Here is a 10,725-nt window from a genome sequence, read left to right as displayed (position 1 = left end):
AGGGTTGGAAAGAAACTGCCTACAAGAAACTGCCCTACTGATACTAACAAATTCAACAACCACCGAAAGACTGAGAAACACCGGAGTCTTCCCGTAGAAACTCCCCAAGGAGCCTCTGTTCCCAAACCCAGGGGCATCTGGGCCATGCCAGCACTGCGGGATTCCGGACACCCCTGCATACACCCAGCCACACACAGCAGCGGGAGCAGTGGGCATCATTTCATTTAGTTTATTAGACAAAAATATATGATTTAGACAAGTTCGCTGACGCGCTATTTACAATCTGAAATCACTCTATATACAGAAAGAAGGGGGGAAAAAAAGACACAAGCACGTGGGGCATTTACCGAGCGGATAGTCCACCAGAGCCTGGTGACAGCCACCAGAGCTGGGGGCAGAGGCCAGGCTGCCCGGACGAGCCCCTTTCTGCAGAAAGCGATGGATGGGAGTCGTTGACGTCGTGGCCATATTTGTCTTTACACCGGTCTGAAATATTTGTCCTAATTCCTCCCTCATCCCCTCCCTCCCCAACTCCTCCCCCCTCCCCCCGCAAAAGTAAAAGAAGACCCTGAATCAGGCGGACGGGAGGGCTGCTAGGATCCGCGGCGTTCCCTCCTGCGGGGCCAGCGAGCTGCGGGGGAAACACAGCGAGACAAGAAGCACGAGAAGTCAGTGATGGGCGCCGCAGCCCGGCGGCACCGGTTCTGCCGGCCGAGCGCCTGGGGGCGTGGCCGCCGGCCGCGCGCGGCTCCCGGGTCGGGAGAAACCCGGAGCAGCCAGAGGGCCCCGCGCCCAGCGCTGGCGGACAGCGCCCCTTCCGCAACGACTGTGGGACGCTGCCGCCCGGCCCTGCTCGGCCCCCCAGCCCCCGTGCCCTCCTCCCCGCATCCCCGCATCCCCGCTCCGCGCCGGCCCCGACCACACGGAGGGCACAAGCAAACCGCACTCACTTGTCGCGCACGGGCTGGAAGGGAGATTTTAACTGCTGAGCCGGCGAGTCCGGCCTGGGGACGAGGTCTCTCTCTGCGAGGGAGAGGGAGAAGCAGAGCGTTAAGAGACGGGTGTGTGAGTGTGAGGGGCGGAGGGGCTGCTGCCGAAGTGCGCGAGCCTCTCCCCCACCCACTCCCTCCCTCTCACAGCGAGGACAGGGTCTTAGAGAACCCTTCACCCCTCACTAGGCAGGCCTGCAGGTAGAACTCAGCTCTCCCCACCGGGCCCCGGGCCTCGGCCTCAGTGCCCTAATCCAGGCAGAGATCACTGCTCATCCCCGGGCTGGGCTGCCACCGCCTCTCCCCTCCGGAGCCGGCGCGCCTCCCGCCCCCCACCCCGACCATGCTACTCCTGGGTTCCGGATTCCTGGCCCGGGGCGAGGCGGACACCCCCGGGGCGCCATACCTGGGAGCGCGGGGCTGCTGCGAGCAGAGGCCTTGTCACCGTGGAGCACCCCCGTAGCAACAGGGACTGGGGGCTGCGGCGGCGGCGGCGGCGCGGGCAGGTGCGGGCCGTGCGGCGCGGCGTGGGGCGCGCCAACGCCCAGGAAGGAGCGCATGTTGAGCAGGGAGCCCTGCGCGAGGAACGCGCCGTTGGTCCAGTTGGAGAACTTGCCGATGTGGCAGGTGTACAGTCCGTGGCTGGGCAGGAAGGCGGGGTGTTGCAGCGGCGCGCCCGCGGGGGCGCCGTGCGCGCCGGGATGGCCTGAGGGAGGCGGCGGCGAGGCCTTGGGCGCGCCGTCGGGGCTCGTGGCGGTCTCGGCCAAGGACCAGATCTTGGGCTTGCTGTGCGGGGCGCCCTGCAGGCCACCCGACCCGCCGCCGGGACTCAACAGGCGCGTGCTGCCAGGCTCCGGGACCTCTTTGACCAGGCCCAGGGGCGAGTCCTGGGACTTGAGCGCGTCGGCAGCTGCTAGCGGCGAGCCCTGGTCTCGAGCAAGGGCCGTCGGTGCCGCCGGCGCGCGAGGGGCCTCGGCCTTGTCCTCATCATCCTCATTGCTCTGGTCGCCGTCATGCTCGTCGATTTTGTCGATGTCAATGCTCTCCAGGTCTATCTCCTCATCGTCCTCGGCCTTCTCGGGGTCGCCCTCTGTATCGCTTCCGAAAAGGGCTCCGTCCTCCTGGTCCTTGCTGCGCGCACCCCACGTCACCTTATTCTCCTTCTTGAGGCGGCGGCGCGCGTTGGCGAACCAGGTGGACACCTGCGTGAGGGTCATCTTGGTGATGATGGCCAGCATGATCTTCTCGCCCTTGGTGGGGTACGGGTTCTTGCGGTGCTCGTTGAGCCAGGCCTTGAGCGTGCTGGTGCTCTCGCGTGTGGCGTTCTTGGGCCGCCCGGGATCCCCGTACTGGAACTGGCCGTAGGGGTAGTAGGCTGGCGCCGTGTGGGCTGCGAAGGTGGCAGGGTGCACCCCAGGGTTGTCTTTGAGTTCATACTGTGAGCCCTGCAACCACACAGCCCACCGAGGGAAGAGAGAGAGAGAGCAGGGGTGTGGGGGGAGGAGAAAAAGAGAGAGAGAGCGCGATGAGTCCCCAAAACTGGGAAATTGGGGAAGAGCGGCTCTTGTCTGCTGGAGAACATGAAGGCCCCCAGTGCACCACCCAGGGAGGAAGTGACCATCCGAACCATCAGCTGCCTCTAGAAACTGAACTTCACCCATCATGAAGAGGTTGTTTTTTGTTTTGGTTTGGTTTTGCTTTTATTTTTATCTTTATTTTATTTTATTTCATCACTCAAGAGAAGTTCCAGAATCCATGCATTTCCAGAAGACCACAGCGGGAGCCGTGGCCCCACAGAATTTCCCCAGGCGTCCCTCAGTCCCCTCACCCCCACCACTCACAACAACTTCAACAGCCCTAATTTCCAAGTTTATCTCACACTAACGAGAAGGGAAAACCTTTTAACTGCGCTGATAAAACAGTTTCTCCAAACGTACAGAACCTAAAGCCTAAAGCCCCTCCCTTCGACCCTGAGGGGGTCAAGCAAAATAAACCATCTCAGGTTTTCTTTGGGTCCAAATCCACCAGCAATTTAAAATGAAAGCACACTCTTTTTAGCTCCCAAATTAATCTGCATTTAATGGTTCCCCACACTTAAAGGTCGACCATGGTGACAGGTAATTTAAAATTTTAATCCTGGCCATCATCAACAACAAAAACACCATTTTTTTTTAATACAAAAGGAGGGCTTAACCGGTAAAATATTAACACGAGGGCCTAGGAGTCCCGGCTGTGAGAAAGGGAACCGCTCTCCTAGGCCTGTTCTCACTTACTTTATCTCTGAAGTTTGACTGTGACGCGGCAAGAGGAAGCTCGAACTGTTCTCAGGCATTTAGAAGCCGTGATTTATTTGTGATCAATATTCTTTTTATCATCCGTAGTAAAACACAGTAAGTCAAATTATCCCATCAGGTTTTTTGGTAAATAACATTTTATCTTTCTAACAACCTCATTAGGCCTCATTATTACCATAAATTGCCCAGACAGACATTCACTCACAATTTTATCTTTTGACTTCCAAATCCCCAATCTTAACGGCTTGGAAACCCAGGCCTAGAATCAAGAGTTTGCATTTAGGCTTACGTTCTGAGAATCAGAGGGAAAGCACTAGCAGATACTCACACCTTTTGGGGGCTATTTCTATATTGTTTCCCCTTAGTTTAAAAAAAAAAAAAAGAAGAAGAAGGAAGGAAGAAAGAAAGAAAGATCTAGTATCTTCCTTCCCTGCCGCATACAATGGGTGCAGAGTCCCACCACACAGCTCCCTTTCTCTCCTACAAATACTCGTTTGCGGGGGGAGGGTGTTCCCAAATAGCACACATCTGTATTCAAAATCTCTGTTAAAATTTATAATTCTCCAAATAAACATGGTCCAGTTTTTACGTTAGCAGAGGGGGTTTCCAGAATGAGAAGTTATAAAGAGCAGAATATGTATTTGACTAATTAGTTTAGTGGTGGATGCCACTGAGAAAAGGTTGCCCTGGCCAGATTTCGTTTTTGCCCAATCTTTGCAAAATGCACTTTGCACTTTTCTAAGTATTTTGGTTGTAACTGTAAGGACGGCATTTTGGCCTCTTCTCCACCCGGAATTCTTTTTGAAAGGATACCTTGTAAATCTCTCATCGCTTCCCTGGCATCCCCAGCCGCCAGAACAAAATGGGAGCTGATCTTTTTCGATAGCAAGCGATCTCAAAGGCAGCTGGGGCCGCTTTCAGAGAAATAGCCTTTTCTTTCCAAAACTACAAGAAAAAGTTACAGAAAAACACACCAGCCGCTTTTCTCGCTTACAATTGGCGGGTATTTATTCCCTGCCTCTTCTGGGGAGAGTGGGGAGGCAAGGGGGGGTGCCTGCAAATTGCGTTATCCCTCCCGCTCCAGCGCAAGAGGGGGCTGCCTCCCTGGCCCCCAGCGCCCCGCGCGCAATTCAGCAGTGTCCCGAAGTTTAAGCGCGACCTTGCAGTCAGACCAAGGAAAATGGATCCTTTGGGCCGACAGAATGGCGAATGCCCCGCGGAGAATTAAATTTGCAGCTCCCTCCCCCATCTGACACCCACTGGGACGGGAGACTAAGAGGACAGCATTTATTTTAAGCCCAGGGACTGTTTTCTTTAATCCTCCATTATGTAACGCGGAAAGAAAAGTGCTTTTCATTCGGAGCAAAAGAAATGAAAACTTTGGCAACTTACGAAAGTCAAAGCAAACACCGTCTCACACGCCAAAATTATTTCCAGTCCCCCCCGCATCTCAAATTTGCACACTCTCCATTAAGAGACCCCATCCCGCCCGTCTGGTCTCCCCATTGTTGGGTTTATTTCGATCAACTCTTCCCTCTGCAAAGTCGGACACAACTGGAGGAGGTCCACCAAAACGGGAGGAAGCGGGGTCTCCCCCGCCCGGCCCCAAAGCCAGAAAGGTCGCGCGAGCGGGGTCCGCCGGCCAGTCCCGGGCGTCCTGCGGAACCCGGCCGAGCTGCCGGAACCCCGCCCGCCCGCCCCGCCGCCACCGCCGAGCCGGGGGCGCGAGCGACTTTGGCCCCAACCTCCGGCTCGAGCCGCGCGCCCCGGGCCTGCTCCTTCGGCCTCCCCGACTCCCGCCTAGACCCCGCTCGCGGCCCAGGCCTCCCGCCTCCCCCCGGCCGAGCCGCAGGGGCGGTCGCCCGCCCGCCGCCCGGCGATCCCGCCGCCTCCCCCGCCGCCCCGGACCCGCGGGCCGGGCCTCCCGCGCTCCCCTGCCGGGCCGGCTCCGCCCGCCCCCGCTCCCGCGCGGCTCGGCGCCCGACCACCCGCGCCCGGGGCTCCGGGGCCTCCGGGGGAGGCGGCCGAGGCGAGGGCCGGCGGCAGGCCCGGCGCACTCACCATCTGCGAGAAGAGGCTGAGGTCGGCGGCGTAGGGCAGGAAGGCGCTGTAGTTGGGCGCGCCCGCGTACGGGCCGGCCGCCGCGTACATGCCCAGCACCGAGGTGACGGCGGCCGCGCCCGCGCCCGCGCCCAGCTCCGCCGCCCCCGGGCGGCCCGACGAGGCGGCGGCGGCGGCGGCGGCGGCCGCGGCCAGCACCCCCGGGCGCTCGCCTCCGTAGGCGCCGGGCCCCGCGGCGCTCAGGTACTGCGGGTAGCCCAGCTGCGGGAAGGACATGTCCGCGGATCCGCGGCGGCGGCGGCGCCGGGCGAGTATTAAAGGGGCGGGGGCGGGGCGGGGGTCGCGGCCGCGCGGCGGGGGGAGCGGCGGCGGGGCTGGGGGGGGGCGGGCGGCCGGCCGGGCGCGCTCGGGCCGGCCCGGAGGCGGGGGCCGCTGGCTGCTGCTCGGCCCGGTGCTCGCTGGCGCCCGGCTCCCGGCTGCGCCCGGCTCCGCGATCCCGCGCCGACTGCGGCGGCCGCCCTCCGCTCGGCGGCGGGGCTTTCAGACACAATTTGAAGTTGATGCTTTGATTGGCATCCCCTCGAGCGCTGGCCCCGCCCCCCGGCTCCCCTCCCGCCCCCTCCCTGCCTCCCGCCCGCCCTCGCCGGCCGCTCCCGCCCCTCCCGGCTCGCACGTGGTGCTCCGCGCCGGCCGGGCCACCTCCGCCCGCTGTGGGCGCGCGAGCGGGCCGGGCGGCTGGTGCGGGCCTCGCGGCCACGGGCTCCCCGCCGCCCGGCTCCCGCGGCCGTCTGAGGGCGGTCCGCACCGGCGCGCGGCTCTTGGACCCTGGCTTTGCTGCCTCGAAGCCGAGGAGTGTCTGCTCGTTCAGGAAAGCGTCTCGGCGCCTGCTCTTCCGCCGTTGGGGCCGCGGTGCCGGCGCTGGGGCGGTGACAGCCCGCCGGGAAGGGCCTCTCCTCCGAGGCCGCCGCTGCCTTGGCCTCCCCCAGACATCTCGGGCAGAAGTGGCCCCTCGCGCGCTCCGTGCGCCGCAGAAGCCGGCGTGGCGTGACCCCCGGACGCGGGCGTGGCGGCCCCGCGGCCCCCACGAGGTATTCCCGGGTCCCCTGGCCACGACTGGCCTCGTTGCGCTGGGAGAAGCGGGAAGCCGCCGAGCTCTGCGCGCTCTCTAATTGGGAAAACTTCAAGAAAGGGCCGCTGAGAAGCCACTTCAATGGCAAAGCGGAGGCAGTCCACAGTGACAGATTCTTGGAGGTGAGGGTGGGGACCTTTTCTTTGCTGGAAAATCACCGCCGCCGCGCGAGGAAAACGCTCCGCCCCCACCCCGGCGACGAGAGGAACGAAGTGTGGCTCGGGGGCCCCTCGTCTGTCCGCTAGGTGTGCACACGCAGGGAGGAAACTTATGAGGAGAGCGCCCGCCCGAGGCGACGCCGCGACCGGCCCAGGGACACGGTGTCCCTCTTCTCCTTCCCTCTCTCTTCTCCATCCTCAGCCGGCGGGGAGAGCGAGCGGACACTGCCCTGAACCCCGAGCTCCAGGAGGAGGTCCAGGTCCCTGCTAGGGCTCAGACCACTGGTGCACGGTCCTCCTCGCCTCCCTGTGCACCGGACTTCTGTGGGGCAGGCCGCTTCTGCCTTTCCACTCGCCGGCCAGATCCCCGCGGACCGGGTAGGGACTGTGCAGGGGGTACCGGTCCTGGTTCCTGGGGCCACTTTTCTCATATCTCCGAATAAGCGGCCAGCGTCCCCCCTGCCCCCTCCCCTGGTGTACTCCCTGCTGTGAGGGGCTGGCACACTGGACCCCACAGGAATCTCACCCACGCGCTGCAGTGTCAGCCTTGGTGTGAGCCAGTTCCGGTGCGGAGTTGAGGCTGGCCCCTGGGCTGGGTCCTCAGCAGGCTGTGTTGCTGGACCTTGACCTGGACCCCATCCCCTAGTTCCCCCTCCAGGCCCCTGGATCCTGGAGGCCCAGTGACTCTTGCACCATCAGGAAGGCTCTCATTTCCCGTTTTGGGGCCTGAGGACAGACAGAGAACCACTGTCTATAATTAGCAACAATGACGCCCATAATGGTAATTACTAATTAACAGATCTGTAATCAGGCTTTTATTTCTCCACTCAGGTTTTCTTCCTGTCCGTGCTGCCCCTTCACTCCTTCCCCTACCGCCCTCCACCCAACCTCCACTAACTAGCCCTTGCTCAGGCTAGAAACCTCCTGCAACGTCTGGGGACCTTTCCTGCTTTGAAGCAGATTCTGGGGTGCTAGAGCTCAGTACGAGCCACTCCCAGTCCTGGAAGTCAATAAACCAAAGCTTCCTCCTGCTCCCCAGCCCACGACCTCCCTGCCTGCCAAACCCCTCTTTCCTACATCTCAAACAGAGCCATGGGCCAGCCCCAGCACTGTTCAGTTCAGCAAAACTCAGTGTCACATTTCAGGGCGACAGGTAAATACAGATTCGATAAACCCTCTTCCATGACATGGAGGGCAGGCAGAATGTTAGGCCAGAGACCCTTGTCCCTGTAGGGATTCAGCCACACAGATGGATCCTCCTCCGCACTCTCCCCCTGCAGCCCACAGCAGCTCACTCCAGGGCGGCTGGAGCGGCAGAACCAGATGTGGGCAGCAGATTTTGTCCAGAACAACCCCCACCGTCACATGCTGTGCCCTGCCTGTCTCACCTCCATCTGCATTATGAAAACATAGAAGGTTCTAGAAGACAGGGAGGTGAGTGGGAAGGGCCCTCCTGGAAACCATGTCTGGGGATTCCCCAGTAGTAGGAAAATTGACTCTAAAAGGCCTGTAGACTTCCTCTGCGAAGCCCTAGAAAGGTGCCTTAGTGCTGACTGTGCTCATTCTCTGCCCAAGGCCAAGGCTGGATCCCAGCAGAGCCCGACTGTACCCCTGGCTCATCTCCTCCCTTCATTCTCCTTTAGCTTTACCCAAAAAATTGCATGAAAAAAAAACTAGGAAACAATCTGACCAAAAAAAAAAAAAAAAAAAAGGAGGCAGGGGGGTGGGGTGGGGATTGCCTCCAAACCATCCCATTGGAGATCAGGAGGAAAAGAGAAGGATCCCAAACTTCCTGGCTCAGCATCCCCATGAAAGTATCCTCCCACCATCCCACTAATCCTTGTCAGCATCAAATAGTGGGGCTGAGGAGGGAAGGCCCCTCAGCTGTGCCTGAGCCTGGACTTTGGGCCTCACTTGAACATCTGCTTAAGGGGATTCCAGAACTTTCCCCAAAGAAGATGGCCCAGCTCACTTGCTCAGCCTTTCCCAGGTCCTGGCCATCCCTCTGACGGCAGAGAGGCAGGGGAGAATAGGGGGGCCATATAGGGTCCTTTTGGGGCTCAGTGGCACTGGCTGGGGTCAATCTGTGGGGTTCTACCCACCCACAGCCCCGCCACTCTGGATACACAAACAGGGAGAAACCACCTTCACAGACCCTCAGCCACTATCCCTACCTGATAAGGGTGGTTCCTGCAGGCCGGTCACTGGTCTGGAGGCCAGAGCCAGGGGTTGGGCTGGAGGAGCCCCTCCCCTTTCCTTTGACTGGCCAACCACTGAGCCAGAGGCAGGACAGTGGAATCAGCAATACAAAGCCAGACCTAGGGGTCGCTGTGAGGCCAGCCGAATCTGAGCTCCAAGGGGCCTGCATCGGGGCTCAGGTTGGGGAGGGAGTGCAAGGAAACCCATGTAGGGACCCTGGGAGTTGGAGCAGGCATTGGCACAACAGGGCAGAGCTGGGCAGTGGCAGTTGGTCAAGACCTTGTGATTGGAAAACCTGGACCCTCTGCCTCCCCAGCTAGGACCTGGGCCTCTGGGTGCACCCATGGATGGGTAGGGCACCCCAGTATAGTGCAGGAGTGGTTTTGGAGGGAGGAAGGGGACTCTGGTGGGGAGGAGAGAAAGGCCCTGAGAACTTGGTGTGTGCTGGAGGAGGGAGAGTTGGCAAAAATATGATTTTGGACCAACTTGACTTTTAGGCAGGTTTCAAGGCCTGATGAAAAGTTTACTTGCTGGTTGTCCTTTGGTGGGGTGGGGGGGTTAGTTTTCTAAATAGGAGGGAATTGTTACCCCAGGTCTGTAAAAGATCATGTCCCTTTTTTTCTCCCCTGCCCCCAGTGATGGTTAGCGTTCACCAAGCTCCCTACCCACCCCTGTATATTTACAAGAGAATGAAAGTAAACAAACCAAACAGCATCCCCATTTACAATTTTATTTCCTCCAAAAGAATTCTCCACTGATTTTGAGGCTCCGCCTCCCTGGGTCCCAGAAGAAGAGGATGCAGCTGGTGGGAAACTACCCCTCTCCCGGAAGCCATCATGGGGACCTACCTTTGGCGCCAAGGACCCAGCAGGTGTCAGAGACCAGTGTCAGGGATGCAGTGGCAGCCCCAAGGCCTCTTCCTCTGCCTTTCAAAATGGCCATTCCTTCCTGTGCAGACGCGGGGGGGGGGGGGGGGGGGGGGGGGGGGTGGGCAGGCATGCAGGGCAGCAGCTTAGTGCTGGGGCTTGTTGGCCTGAGCTGGCCCGGGCCCCGACCCCGGCTCTGCCCTCCGCCCTGATGCGTGCCTCCTGATTTATGAGTCTTGTTAAATACCCATTAGACTTTGCACCTTTCTCCAGCAGGACCCAGGAAGCCACCGTGCTCCGCGATGACAGACAGTGAGGCAAGAATCAAACATTCCCCAGCGGATGGCCGAGAAGCCCAGAGGAGCGCGGGACTGCGCCCAGTTGCCCTTGGGTTCAAGCCAAGAAGAGAGCCTGGCTGCCCTGGAGGGACCAGAGTGAGGCCCGCGGGAGGAGACGCCAAGAGACCCCGGGAACATCCCTGGAGGAAAACATCCGGAAGCAAGGGACCAGGGACTCGGTAAGGTTGGAAGCTCTCCAGGCAGGGCCCACCACCGGGCAAAGCAGAGCAGGTGCCTAGGCGGAGTGGGGGCTTGGTTCCCTGGACTGCGGCTGGCGGGAAAAGAGCGGCCCAGGCGCGCCGGGCCCCGGGAACCGGCAGGAGTTTCCCACCATGGCAGGTAAAAAAATGGACCGCAGCCCCCTGGCCTGGAGTGCCGCGATGTCGCCGTCCCCGAGTGTAAGAGGAAGTGAATTACATGTGTGTGCACACACGTAAATATTTTATAAACCTCCCCTTAATTAACCAAATCATTTCCATTATGCCTCCAATGTGATCAACAGCAACGGCGTGAGGGTTTCCAGGGTTTATAATTTGATGTCACCAGACGGTTGCTCGGGGGCAGAGGTACCATCGCCGCGCCAGCTGCACGCGTATTTATTTGTTTTTCTACCGCGTTCCTGTAGGGCCCCATTATGCAGCTTTTAATTAGCTTGTGTGTGTAGTTCACCGGTCCCGAATCAGTGCCATCC

At 60.2% G+C, this 10,725-nt stretch overlaps 2 protein-coding genes across 2 annotated transcripts; one reads left to right on the top strand and one right to left on the bottom strand.

Annotated features, from left to right (window-relative positions):
- Positions 1-213: 213 nt before the first annotated feature.
- Positions 214-5,678, bottom strand: IRX1 (iroquois homeobox 1). The gene is made up of 4 exons (XM_032861847.1): positions 5,345-5,678; positions 1,396-2,434; positions 951-1,023; positions 214-631 (listed from the first exon to the last, which is right to left on the bottom strand). Exons 1-4 carry the CDS (start codon positions 5,618-5,620, stop codon positions 574-576), a joined length of 1,446 nt encoding a protein of 481 aa, XP_032717738.1. The 5' UTR covers positions 5,621-5,678; the 3' UTR covers positions 214-573.
- On the top strand, positions 5,619-10,002 carry LOC116870286 (atherin-like). The gene is made up of 3 exons (XM_032861928.1): positions 5,619-5,655; positions 5,930-6,432; positions 9,973-10,002. The coding sequence occupies exons 1-3, from the start codon at positions 5,619-5,621 to the stop codon at positions 10,000-10,002; spliced, it is 570 nt and encodes a 189-aa protein (XP_032717819.1).
- The last annotated feature ends 723 nt before the right edge of the window (positions 10,003-10,725 follow it).

The sequence above is a fragment of the Lontra canadensis genome, unplaced genomic scaffold (genome assembly GCF_010015895.1).
Source record: "Lontra canadensis isolate GAN:19392208 unplaced genomic scaffold, GSC_riverotter_1.0 scaffold22, whole genome shotgun sequence".
NCBI lineage: Eukaryota > Metazoa > Chordata > Mammalia > Carnivora > Mustelidae > Lontra > Lontra canadensis.
This window is presented reverse-complemented; position numbering and strand designations above follow the sequence as displayed.